General features: G+C 52.9%; 2 protein-coding genes across 4 annotated transcripts in view; one reads left to right on the top strand and one right to left on the bottom strand.

Moving 5' to 3' along the window:
- Positions 1-7449, bottom strand: part of SLC49A4 (solute carrier family 49 member 4) — a 31216-nt gene extending 23767 nt beyond the window's left edge. Inside the window, exon 1 of one of the 2 annotated variants that reach the window (XM_069982456.1) lies at positions 7110-7447. In XM_069982456.1, coding sequence (XP_069838557.1) covers positions 7110-7380 — 271 coding nt within the window. In that variant the 5' untranslated portion in view covers positions 7381-7447. Of the gene's footprint in view, positions 1-7109 lie in introns of both variants that reach the window. The other variant, XM_069982457.1, reaches the window with a different exon arrangement.
- HSPBAP1 (HSPB1 associated protein 1) overlaps positions 7310-14341 on the top strand; it is a 49457-nt gene continuing 42425 nt past the window's right edge. For both annotated transcript variants that reach the window (XM_069982458.1, XM_069982459.1), the window contains exon 1: positions 7310-7848. In XM_069982458.1, coding sequence (XP_069838559.1) covers positions 7836-7848 — 13 coding nt within the window. In that variant the 5' untranslated portion in view covers positions 7310-7835. The remainder of the gene's footprint in view (positions 7849-14341) is intronic.

Consider the following 14341-nt stretch of genomic DNA (forward strand, 5'->3'; position numbering starts at 1 on the left):
TATATAAAAATCTCCAGCCTTTCAGTACTTATCAGCTGCTGTATGTCCTGCAGGAAGTGGTGTATTCTCTCCAGTCTGACACAGTGCTCTCTGCTGCCACCTCTGTCCATGTCAGGAACTGTCCAGAGCAGCAGCAAATCCCCATAGAAAACCTCTCCTGCTCTGGACAGTTCCTGACATGGACAGAGGTGGCAGCAGAGAGCACTGTCACACAGGAGAGAATACACCACTTCCTGCAGGACATACAGCAGCTGATAAGTACTGGAAGACTGGAGATTTTTAAATAGAAATAATTTAGAAATGTGTATGACTTTCTGACACACAGTAGAACTGATTCACAATGAGCAGACCAGGTAAAGCAAAGTCACCGGACAATGACAGCGGAGGACAGGTGAAGCTAGCGGGGCGCCTCCTGGAGCCACAGATGGGGGGATGGGAGTTAGTGATCGGAGCCTCCCCTCCATCCACAGATACATGACCTTTCATGGCTCCAGTGGCGGGTACAGAGGGGTGGGGTTCTGCACACAATGTACACGTGTATTATACAGGATGGATGGAGTCACGCTATTCTGACCACTTCCTACTTTCGCTGTTGGCAGCGTCCGGCTCATGTGGCGAGCGGCATGGTGGCTAAGCGGTGCGATAGTCTGCAGACATTTCCCTCGCTGCAGTCACAGGTTACAGAGGCGACTCACAGGTCAGGGGGGGGTCAGGGGTGGCGGCATTACTGCATAGTGTGAATGGTTCTCTGCCGCTGTGATGAAGTGTACGGTGAGGGGACACACGGCGCCATTAGGAATAAGTGATGCGGAACTTGTGAAGCTCCGTGCGCCATTGATGTGAGGGGAACGTTGGCAACACGAGAGCAGGACGATACGCTACAGCCGAGCAACTCACCACCACAATGGCACAGGCGGCTACCAGACGTGTGTAACAAAACAGATCACTGATCCCTACTGTGTATGGGGCTCCCGAGCAGACGTGCAACAGATGAGTGATCCCTACTGTGTATGGGGCTCCCGAGCAGACATGTGCAACAGATCACTGATCCCTACTGTGTATGGGGCTCCCGAGCAGACATGTGCAACATATCACTGATCCCTACTGTGTATGGGGCTCCCGAGCAGACATGTGCAACAGATCACTGATCCCTACTGTGTATGGGGCTCCTGAGCAGACATGTGTAACAGATCACTGATCCCTACTGTGTATGGGGCCCCACACAGACATGTGTAACAGATCACTGATCCCTACTGTGTATGGGGCTCCGGAGAAGACATGTGTAACAGATGAGTGATCCCTACTGTGTATGGGGCTCCCGAGCAGACATGTGCAACAGATCACTGATCCCTACTGTGTATGGGGCTCCGGAGCAGACATGTGTAACAGATCACTGATCCCTACTGTGTATGGGGCTCCCGAGCAGACATGTGTAACAGATCACTGATCCCTACTGTGTATGGGGCTCTGGAGAAGACATGTGTAACAGATCACTGATCCCTACTGTGTATGGGGCTACTGAGCAGACATGTGCAACAGATCACTGATCCCTACTGTGTATGGGGCTCCCGAGCAGACATGTGTAACAGATGAGTGATCCCTACTGTGTATGGGGCTCCGGAGCAGACATGTGTAACAGATCACTGATCCCTACTGTGTATGGGGCTCTGGAGAAGACATGTGTAACAGATCACTGATCCCTACTGTGTATGGGGCTACTGAGCAGACATGTGTAACAGATCACTGATCCCTACTGTGTATGGGGCTCCCGAGCAGACATGTGCAACAGATCACTGATCCCTACTGTGTATGGGGCTCCCGAGCAGACATGTGCAACAGATCAATGATCCCTACTGTGTATGGGGCTCCGGAGCAGACATGTAACAGATCACTGATCCCTACTGTGTATGGGGCTCCGGAGCAGACATGTGTAACAGATGAGTGATCCCTACTGTGTATGGGGCTCCGGAGCAGACATGTGTAACAGATGAGTGATCCCTACTGTGTATGGGGCTCCCGAGCAGACATGTGTAACAGATGAGTGATCCCTACTGTGTATGGGGCTCCCGAGCAGACATGTGTAACAGATGAGTGATCCCTACTGTGTATGGGGCTCCCGAGCAGACATGTGTAACAGATGAGTGATCCCTACTGTGTATGGGGCTCCCGAGCAGACATGTGTAACAGATCACTGATCCCTACTGAGTATGGGGGTCCCGAGCAGACATGTGCAACAGATCACTGATCCCTACTGTGTATGGGGCTCCGGAGCAGACATGTGTAACAGATCACTGATCCCTACTGTGTATGGGGCTCCGGAGCAGACATGTGTAACAGATCACTGATCCCTACTGTCACTACATCAGGATAAGGCCTCTGCTAATCTGAGTATAATCCATCCTTGGGGGTGACATACACCCATACATACTGATTGTCTCCCCTGGGGCAGATGGGATCTCCCAGCAATGCGGCACATCTGAAATATCAGACATTGGTCGGAAGAGCAGGAACAAGACCACCCGCTAGCACCCTGCCCCCCTAATGCAGCATCTATGGCCCCCTCCAGAAGCTTCCTCTCTATGGACTCTCTAGAACAGGGATGGGACCCTTTGGAGCTCATCTAGAGGGCTCCCTGCTCTAGCAGCTGTGACACCTAGCAGGACCTCACTGCATGGGTTAGTGCCTGGCTGGTGGCCATCTGCCCGTCCCGGGGATGTGCCAACAGGAGTCAGTATCCAGCATTAACAAGACTCTGGGCACTCCACCTTGTAAACACGGAGGCTGCCAAATGAAGCCACATACATGTGACACGAGGAGCTCAGCAGCTGACACGCCATCACATCCACCTGTCAATCACCTTCAGTGAGGAAACAGGACATGTACAGCGCAGCCCAGTGGCCAGCAGTGATATAACAGGGTGATGCCCTCGATATGAGAACACAGCAATGCATGACCCCCTGGTGCCCGGGCTGGAGACTGCTGGGTACATGCACCAGGTTCATCCTGTATTTCTGGTTGACTTGTTTTTCTCGTCTCGGGTGCTGACGTTTCACATGACAAGTCACATTAGTGCGGCAGAGGGTGACAGCTCTCACCGCCAGCGCCGCAGATCCCGGGATGTCATCCCAGCAACGTGTTGTCAAAAGTGCAAGTGTTGGGGAGCAGGAGGAGAGACAGCTCTCTAATTATATCACCAGCCGCCAACTCCGCGGGAGACACAAAATACATTTACATCTCCAAATGAGCAATTATACAGAAAAACATATGACAAGATGGCAAGGGCTCCGCTTAAAGGGGAACTCCACCTCCCACCAACTTATAGGGTTAAAGGGATCATCAGACTTTCTAAAATTCCTCTGATAAACTGGGCCATCAATAAGGACCGCTCAGTGTGGCTTAGAGCTGTGTCACCCAACTACAGCGGCTGCAAAACTACAACTCCCATCATGCCCGGGCAGCCAAAGCTTTACCTATAGATGCTCAGGCATGATGGGAGAACCGCTGGAGAGCCAAGGTTCCCTGCTCTACAGTTTCTCCGAAACTACAATGTCCGTGTGTGTGTGTGTGTGTGTGTGGGGGGGGTGTTAATCACACAAACCACGCAGCTCTTACCCACTCTCCGCAGACACATGTAATAGCACTGGCAGCGAGCGGGGTACAGGCCGCAAGTGAGCGCCGACAGCGCTAGTTTGCTCGCCCCGTGTAATAGGGGCTTTATTCATTCCTCCAGCGTCATCACTGCCTATAGTAATAACAAGAGTGGAGTCCATCTGTGGAGGTTCCCCCCACGGACCCCTCATCCACCGGTAAACAGACTGTGAATGTGACATCTACACAACAAGTGGAATGTGACGCCCCCCTCCCACCTCCTTTGTCTGTGCTTTGTGTACACTTCCCCTGTGTACCCACCCAGCGCTCCCCCATCAATGTGCTTATTGTCCGCCCTCCTCCTCCGGCTGTGTAGCCCCTCTGTGTGCTGGAGTATCGCTCCTCCGCTAATAGCGCACCTGTGCAGTCACAGTAATGATACTCCACCAGCTCTGTGCCCCATGATACTAATGCCCAAACACAAAGCCCCCCACCATAATCCTGCAGGTTACAGATTGCAGTATGCAGACATTGCATTTACCCCATGTGAGGCCAGAGGGTAGAGGGTCCCAGCGCATCCCCCCGCTCCGGGGCACCCAGCGCATCCCCCCTCGGGGGTCTCCTGCATGGTTCACAGATGGTTGAGCAGCGCGGCACTAACATGCATGTTACCATAGTACACAGGAGTTTGTTGGCGGCTCACACCCTGCGGTATACACCAATGGTGCCGTGTAATGTGAGGTCACAACAGTGAACAGATCAGCGTCACGGGAAAACTGCAGGATGTGAGGGGTCACATGGTCCAGATACAAGCTGAAGTGTTCTGAGAAATCCAGAAAATGTGTAACTGATGGGGAATGCATCAACGTGTCTAATCCAAGCACCACAGTCATGTGCCAAGAAACCCGCCAGGCATGTGTCCGTCCCTTGCCTATAGCACGCATGATTCTTAATCCCCTATAGCACTAGCTTCCTATCCGGGACCCCCTATAGCACTAGCTTCCTATCCGGGACCCCCTATAGCACTAGCTTCCTATCCGGGAACCCCTATAGCACTAGCTTCCTATCCGGGAACCCCTATAGCACTAGCTTCCTATCCGGGACCCCCTATAGCACTAGCTTCCTATCCGGGACCCCCTATAGCACTAGCTTCCTATCCGGGACCCCCTATAGCAATAGCTTCCTATCCGGGACCCCCTATAGCACTAGCTTCCTATCCGGGACCCCCATAGCACTAGCTTCCTATCCTGGACCCCCTATAGCACTAGCTTCCTATCCGGGACCCCCTATAGCACTAGCTTCCTATCCTGAACCCCTATAGCACTAGCTTCCTATCCGGGACCCCCTATAGCACTAGCTTCCTATCCGGGACCCCCTATAGCACTAGCTTCCTATCCGGGACCCCCTATAGCACTAGCTTCCTATCCTGGACCCCATATAGCACTAGCTTCCTATCCTGGACCCCATATAGCACTAGCTTCCTATCCTGGACCCCCTATAGCACTAGCTTCCTATCCGGGACCCCCTATAGCACTAGCTTCCTATCCGGGACCCCCTATAGCACTAGCTTCCTATCCGGGACCCCCTATAGCACTAGCTTCCTATCCTGGACCCCATATAGCACTAGCTTCCTATCCTGGACCCCCTATAGCACTAGCTTCCTATCCTGGACCCCATATAGCACTAGCTTCCTATCCTGGACCCCCTATAGCACTAGCTTCCTATCCGGGACCCCCATAGCACTAGCTTCCTATCCTGGACCCCCTATAGCACTAGCTTCCTATCCGGGACCCCCTATAGCACTAGCTTCCTATCCTGAACCCCTATAGCACTAGCTTCCTATCCGGGACCCCCTATAGCACTAGCTTCCTATCCGGGACCCCCTATAGCACTAGCTTCCTATCCTGGACCCCATATAGCACTAGCTTCCTATCCTGGACCCCCTATAGCACTAGCTTCCTATCCGGGACCCCCATAGCACTAGCTTCCTATCCTGGACCCCATATAGCACTAGCTTCCTATCAGGGACCCCATATAGCACTAGCTTCCTATCCTGAACCCCCATAGCACTAGCTTCCTATCCTGAACCCCCATAGAACTAGCTGCCATCCTGACCTGTATTACACAAGACAACCCATTGCTGTGAATAGACAGAGTGTAATGCTTCGTTCCACCTGTGGTGGCGTTGCAGGGAGACTGCACACTTTGTCAGGTTTCCCCACACTCACAGCTGAGGTTCCCAGCAGGAGACTTTGTGATCGGTGTATTGTCGGAGGACCCTTTGAACAAGTGGAGATCCCCTAGAAGTCTCAACTAGTGTTGAAAGAACCTGTGAAAATGCTCGGATTTGGCAACGATATCCAGACGCTCAGCGTCCAGAGTCCCCGCGGCTGCAGAAGTTGGATGCCGCCCTAGGGAGACCTGCTGGATGCAGCCATAGGCCACACACTGGATTCCTGGCAGCGTCCAGGAAAACAGCATGGAAGAGCCAAGTGCCCTGGGGTATCAGGGAATATCAGGGGGCTATAGGGTGTGTCGGGTAACGGAGATATCCGGGTGTATTCGGGGGGGTTGGGGTGCTATATCCGGGTGTATTCGGGGTGCTATATCCGGGTGTATTCGGGGTGCTATATCCGGGTGTATTCGGGGTGCTATATCCGGGTGTATTCGGGGGGGGGGGGGGGGGGGGGGGGGTATATCCGGGTGTATTCCGGGTGCTATATCCGGGTGTATACAGGGGGTGGTATATAGGGGTGCTATATCCGGGTGTATTCGGGGGTGGGGGGGTGTATACCCAGGTGCTATATCCGGGTGTATTCGGGGGGGGGGGGGGGTGTATATAGGGGTGCTATCCGGGTGTATTCGGGGGGGGGGGGGGGTGTATACCCGGGTGTATTCGGGGGGGGGGGGGGGGGATATAGGAGTGCTATATCCGGGTGTATTCCGGGTGCTATATCCGGGGGGTGGTATATCAGGGTGCTATATCCGGGTGTATTCGGGGGGGGGGGGGTATATAGGGGTGCTATCCGGGTGTATTCAGGGGGGGTGTATACCCGGGTGTATTCGGGGGGGGGTATATAGGGGTGCTATCCGGGTGTATTCGGGGGGGGTGGTGTATATCCGGGTGTATTCGGGGGGGGGTATATAGGGGTGCTATATCCGGGTGTATTGGGGGGGGGTGGTATATAGGGGTGCTATATCCGGGTGTATTGGGGGGGGTGGTATATAGGGGTGCTATATCCGGGTGTATTCGGGGGGGTATATAGGGGTGCTATATCCGGGTGTATTGGGGGGGGGGGGGGGTGGTATATAGGGGTGCTATATCCGGGTGTATTCGGGGCACTATATGCGGGTGTATTCGGGGGGGGGGTATATAGGGGTGCTATTTCCGGGTGTATTCGGGGGGGGTATATAGGGGTGCTATATCCGGGTGTATTGGGGGGGGGTATATAGGGGTGCTATATCCGGGTGTATTCGGGGTGCTATATCCGGGTATATAGGGGTGCCATCCGGCCACTCACCTTTGGTGTCCATCAGCCACATGAAGAGGAAGCAGGGCAGGAAGCCGATGGGGCCCCACAGGACCAGCAGGGCGATGTCCAGGCCCCCGAAGCCGTAGGCCGCCCGCGCCGAGTTCTGGATGGGCCCCCAGCTGTTCCACACCAGCCCCTGCATGAAGCTGAGGAGGGAGAAGAGCAGCAGCACCAGCCAGCGCCGCCCGTACACCCGCGGGGCCCGGGACCCGGCCAGTAACGGCTGCCGCTCATCCGGCCGGCTCCACTCCAGCCCCATAGCCGGTCCGCTCACCGCTCCGCCGCCTCAGCCCGGGACTGCGGAAGTGCCGAGCATACGGGCAAAACATCCGGTCACGAGACGCAGCCCCGCCCATACGTGACGTCACCACCTGAAGTGTTAACCCTTTACCCTCTGTCCGCAGGGATGTATGGTAGTTCTGGGGTGTATGTATGATAGTTATGGGGTGCACATAGCTGGTGATAGTTATGGGGTGCACATAGCTGGTGATAGTTATGGGGTCACATAGCTGGTGATAGTTATGGGGTGCACATAGCTGGTGATAGTTCTGGGGTGTATGTATGATAGTTATGGGGGTTTATGCTGCAGGTAACTAGTGTTACACCATGTTGGTATCCAGAAACATGGCCGCCCCCGCTCAGACGACACCTCCGACCGTCTCGCGGTGATGACGTAATCTCTGGGAGCCGGGAGTCCCGTGCGCCGCGCTGAGGATGGAGCCGGCAGGTATGGGGGGGGGGGGATCATGTAGACTGGAAAAGTTCTGACCAGTTGAGTGACGTCTGCTCCCTGGCAGGGAATGGAGACCCTGGCGACGTGAAGTACACAGGGAGAGCGAGCTGTCACCATAGCAACCAGTCAGAGCCCAGCGTGGCCCAAGTTTGATACGAATGGCACCTTTCAGTGTTGTGTGCTGAGATGAATGAATCTGCCAATCACGGAAGATGGCCTGTCAGTGCGCCCCCCTCGCCCAGCCCGTCAGTGCGCCAACCTCGCCCAGCCCGTCAGTGCGCCCCCCTCGCCCAGCCCGTCAGTGCGCCCCCCTCGCCCAGCCCGTCAGTGCGCCCCCCTCGCCCAGCCCGTCAGTGCGCCCCCCTCGCCCAGCCCGTCAGTGCGCCCCCCTCGCCCAGCCTGTCAGTGCGCCCCCCTCGCCCAGCCTGTCAGTGCGCCCCCCTCGCCCAGCCTGTCAGTGCGCCCCCCTCGCCCAGCCTGTCAGAGCGCCCCCCTCACCTGTCCTATCCGTCAGTGCGCCCCCCTCACCCGTCCCATCCGTCAGTGCGCCCCCTCACCCGTCCCATCCGTCAGTGCGCCCCCCTCACCCGTCCTATCCGTCAGTGCGCCCCCCTCACCCGTCCCATCCGTCAGTGCGCCCCCCTCACCAGTCCCATCCAGCAGTGCGCCCCCCTCACCCGTCTCATCCGGCAGTGCGCCCCCCTCACCCAGCCCAGTCTGGCCTGTCAGTGTGCCCCCCTCACCCATCGCGTCTGTCAGTGTGCACCCCTCACCCGTCCGTCAGTGCGCCCCCCTCACCCGTCCGTCAGTGCGCCCCCCTCACCCAGCCCAGTCTGGCCTGGCAGTGCGCCCCCCTCACCTGTCCCATCCATCAGTGCGCCCCCCTCACCCGTCCCATCCGGCAGTGCGCCCCCCTCACCCGTCCCATCCGTCAGTGCGCCCCCCTCACCCGTCCCATCCATCAGTGCGCCCCCCTCACCCGTCCCATCCATCAGTGTGCCCCCCTCACCCGTCCCATCCGGCAGTGCGCCCCCCTCACCCGTCCCATCTGGCAGTGCGCCCCCCTCACCCAGCCCATCCTGGCCTCTCAGTGCGCTGTGGTTGGTGAAGGGCACAGACAGGTATCGCTGCACCTTGGCGGGGTGGAGCGATGTGCGGGGTCTCCCCCCGCATACCTCCCAAGTGTCCCTGTTTTGGAGGGACAGTTCCTATTTTTGAGCCAAGTCCCTCTGTCCCTCTCTGCCCCTTACATGTCCCGGTTTTTGACCTTGAAATGAGATTGGCATAACTTTTTATGTTGGTCTGGAAAGAGCCTGGTTTCTTACTTTATAATGGACCCGCTCTGTGTCACCTGTTTGAGTCAGTGGGTCCTTGTAAAAGCGGATAGTGCTGACACAATCGTAATCCTGTCTGTGGTTGCAGGTCTGAAATTACAGGCGGGGTTACTCATGTGTGAATGGGACCTAAGGATGCAGTCACACACACAGGACCCGCTGCAGATTTGCAGATATCAATGTAACTAAATGCATCAATCTGCAGCACCATTGCTGTATACAGTACAGTATATACTATCATTGCTGTATACAGTACAGTATATACCATCATTGCTGTATACAGTACAGTATATACCATCATTGCTGTATACAGTGCAGTATATACCATCATTGCTGTATACAGTGCAGTATATACTACCATTGCTGTATACAGTACAGTATATACTATCATTGCTGTATACAGTGCCGTATATATACTATCATTGCTGTATACAGTACAGTATATACTATCATTGCTGTATACAGTACAGTATATACCATCGTTGCTGTATACAGTGCAGTATATACCATCATTGCTGTATACAGTACAGTATATACCATCATTGCTGTATACAGTACAGTATATACTATCATTGCTGTATGCAGTACAGTGTATACTAACATTGCTGTATACAGTACAGTATATACTATCATTGCTGTATACGGTACAGTATATACTATCATTGCTGTATACGGTAATGCTGCTGACTACTACACTTTTTTATATAGCGACACTTACCACAGAAACAGTGGCACGTAAAGAAAAAGCGTGGTGTAGGGTGTAGTGGTCATGCTTCATCACTGTGGAGGGGAGCTGTGATATCACCTGTTGACCTCTGCAGGAGAGTGTTGTGGGCATGCTTTGTCACTGCAGAGGGGTAGCTGTGATCACCTATTAACACCGGATGACAAATTCTCTTTAAGTAAATCAACCGTTTAAAAAATTTTTTTTTCATGTACTGTAGATCTGCATAGGAGCTGTATACACAAAACTGGGGTAATACTTAGGGGGGCTGACTACTGTATGGGGCACTACTAAGGGGGGCTGACTACTATATGGGGCACTATTAAGGTGGGCTGACTACTGTATTGGGCACTATTAGGGGCTGACTACTATATGGGGCACTATAGAGGGGGGGCTGACTACTATATGGGACACTATTGGGGGACTTACTGCTATATGGGGCACTATTGGGGACTTAATACTATATGGGGCACTATTAGGGGCTGACTACTATATGGGGCACTATAGAGGGGGGGCTGACTACTATATGGGACACTATTGGGGGACTTACTGCTATATGGGGCACTATTGGGGACTTAATACTATATGGGGCACTATAGAGAGGGGCTGACTACTATATGGGGCACTATAGAGGGGGACTGACTACTATATGGGGCACTATAGAGAGGGGCTGACTACTATATGGGGCACTATAGAGGGGGACTGACTACTATATGGGGCACTATAGAGAGGGGCTGACTACTATATGGGGCACTATAGAGGGGGGCTGACTACTATATGGGGCACTATTGGGGGACTTACTACTGTATGGGGCACTATAGAGGGGGGCTGACTACTATATGGGGCACTATTGGGGGACTTACTACTGTATGGGGCACTATTGGGGGCTGACTACTATATGGGGCACTGTTGGGGGCTAACTACTATATGGGGCACTATTAAGGGTCTGACTACCATATGGGGCACTATTGGGGGGCTGACTACTATATGGGGCACTATTGAGGGGGGCTGACTACTATATGGGGCACTATTGAGGGGGGCTGACTACTATATGGGGCACTAATATAAGATTACCTAATGAGTGGAGGAAATAATAGGGTAACTACTGTATGGGGCACTATTGGGGGCTGACTATATGGGGCACTGTTGGGGGCTAACTACTATATGGGGCACTATTAAGGGTCTGACTACCATATGGGGCACTATTGGGGGGCTGACTACTATATGGGGCACTATTAAGGGGGGCTGACTACTATATGGGACACTAATATAAGATTACCTACTGAGTGGAGGAAATAATAGGGTAACTACTGTGTGGGGCAGTATTAGAGGGTACTGTATAGGGAGCTAATACTGTGTGGGCTACAGGGTAATTTTTACTATTTTGGGCACTGTGAATGTGGAGCTTGTATATCGGTGGGTTGGAGGTGTTATAATAGTGCAGTGCCTGAGGAGGACTATAGGTATAACATGGGGAGCAGCCCGGGGCCCGTGGTACAGATAATCCACCACTTGCGTCCACGTCGTACATACCGCCCATGACGCTGAACATTTCCTGCCATAGAGGAGCCGGCACACTAGGCCGCAACCCAGCTATCCCCATAGGACACTGGTCAGTGCATCATGGCGGCACATGCGGCGGTCACTGTGTCAGGAACAGTGCAGTATTAGGGGGGCCCCTGTGTTTGTGAGTTTGACACATTTCCCCGCACGTTACTTTGTTTTTTCATGTTATTGTAATGGAGGGCGGAGGTGGCTGGGGGCGGAGGCAGCGTCCATGCTGATGTAGACCCCTCTCCCCATGTATCATACACCCCCCCCCATCACTCCCGGCCCTGCGGCACTACAAGCTATACATTATACGCTCTGTATACCACTCTTGGTGATTGACGAGACAGGCGGAACAGCGAAGCGTTAATCAAATGTGAGCAGAATCGGAGGTTTTATTCCCAGCGAGCCGGCCTGCGAGTCATTAGCCACAAGCGGGAGAACGCAGCCCGCACGCCGCACTAACGTGTCACATCGCAATAATTTAATAGGCAATTTATAATAACCAGCTGTTACCACATCGCAACGTCCCCGAAATTATTACTGACAGCGAATAATGCCGAACACTGCTTAGTGACAGGTGTACGGAAGCATCCAGAACCAGTGACTCTAGTATACTGCACTCCAGAGCTGCACTCACTATTCTGCTGGTGGGGTCACTGTGTACGTATATTACATTACTGATCCTGTACTGATCCTGAGTTACATCCTGTATTATACCCCAGAGCTGCACTCACTATTCTGCTGGTGGGGTCACTGTGTACATACATTACATTACTGATCCTGTACTGATCCTGAGTTAAATCCTGTATTATACCCCAGAGCTGCACTCACTATTCTGCTGGTGTGGTCACTGTGTACATACATTACTGATCCTGAGTTACATCCTGTATTATACCCCAGAGCTGCACTCACTATTCTGCTGGTGGGTTCACTGTGTACATACATTACATTACTGATCCTGAGTTACATCCTGTATTATACTCCAGAGCTGCACTCACTATTCTGCTGGTGGAGTCACTGTGTGTGTACATACATTACATTACATCCTGGCGGATTCCGCAGCTCGCCCTTGTGGACGCTGGCGGTTACTCGCATCCCTACTGGTCGCCTAGGCTTCATTTTGTTGCGAAATCTGGCAAACCATGGAATGAAGCCTAGGCAACCAGCGGGGATGCGAGTAACCGCCAGCGTCCACGAGGGCGAGTTCCGGAATCCGACGGGATTCCGTAGTGTGCACATACCATTATACTCCAGAGCTGCACTCACTATTCTGCTGGTGGAGTCTCAGGACTCACACAGGATCAGTAATGTATTGTATGTACACAGTGACCCCACCAGCAGAATAGTGAGTGCAGCTCTGGAGTATAATACAGGATGTAACTAAGGATCAGTACAGGATCAGTAATGTATGTACACAGTGACCCCACCAGCAGAATAGTGAGTGCAGCTCTGGAGTATAATACAGGAGGGATGCTTTATGGCGCTGTCTCTGGGACGCTTTATGGCGCTGCCTGGGCTCAGTCTTTAGTTAAGCGGATGTTTAGCGGGACGTTTCCTCGCGTTCCATCGATCACCGTCCTCCTGGTTACAGACAATGAAGGATTTATTTCGTCTTTATTGTGAGGAGCGCTGATCCAGACTCTGTGATCACTGAGGCCTCTCCCGCTGTAAATCAGCCGCGGTGGGAACCGTATCGGCGCCATTACACGCGGCCTCCGGGGGGACGATAAACTCGGGGCGTTTGTGTTTTCGGATAAAGTTTCTTTTGTTCAATGATTTTCCTGCTGGGAGTTTGCAGTAAAAGCCGCAGTTTATAACTCTGAGGAGCAAATCACATTGACAGCGGCAAAGACGAGTCCACAGGGCGCTGCCATAACGGAGGCGTCGGGCAGGAGCGGCGGCCAAGTGTCAGCAATTACATACAACGATAAATCCCAAGAGTGATTATGTCATGTGCGGGGGGTATGATGTAATATATGACCCATAATCATCACCAAAACACTGAGGAGAATGGGGACAATATAGTGAGTGCAGCTCTGGAGTATAATACAGGATGTAACTTAGGATCAGTAATGTATGTACACAGTGACCCCACCAGCAGAATAGTGAGTGCAGCTCTGGAGTATAATACTGGATGTAACTCAGGATCAGTAATGTATGTACACAGTGACCCCACCAGCAGAATAGTGAGTGCAGCTCTGGAGTATAATACAGGATGGAACTCAGGATCAGTACAGGATCAGTAATGTAATGTATGTACACAGTGACCCCACCAGCAGAATAGTGAGTGCAGCTCTGGGGTATAATACAGGATGTAACTCAGGATCAGTAATGTAATGTATGTACACAGTGACCCCACCAGCAGAATAGTGTGTGCAGCTCTGTAGTATAAGGCTATGTTCACACAACGTATTAGACCGGCCATTCATTGAATTGCGGCTGCAGAAAGCTGACATGTCAGTTCTTTGCGGCGCCGTACGGAATCCCGTCCGGAGCGTATACTATGTGTGTACGCTCTGGCCGGGATCCCTCAGAAGCACAGGCAGTGTTCCACAAGTGAAAAGTACGGTCGTTGTTGCCGATGGCAACAACGGCCGTGCTTTTACGTTGTGTGAACATAGCCTTATACAGGATGTAACTCAGGATCAGTAATGTAATGTATGTACACAGTGACCCCATCGGCAGAATAGTGAGTGCAGCTCTGGGGTATAATACAGGATGTAACTCAGGATCAGTAGAGGATTTTCTGGACTGGATACAAGTGTAACGCACCCTCAGCTGTGAGCAGTATTAGATGTATATTATGATGTATAGTGGAATCCTCCCATTCGCTGGCAGTAAGCGGAGGATAGGAGAATATAATATATCACAGTGCTAT

This window comes from Dendropsophus ebraccatus, chromosome 9 (assembly GCF_027789765.1).
Source record: "Dendropsophus ebraccatus isolate aDenEbr1 chromosome 9, aDenEbr1.pat, whole genome shotgun sequence".
Lineage (NCBI taxonomy): Eukaryota > Metazoa > Chordata > Amphibia > Anura > Hylidae > Dendropsophus > Dendropsophus ebraccatus.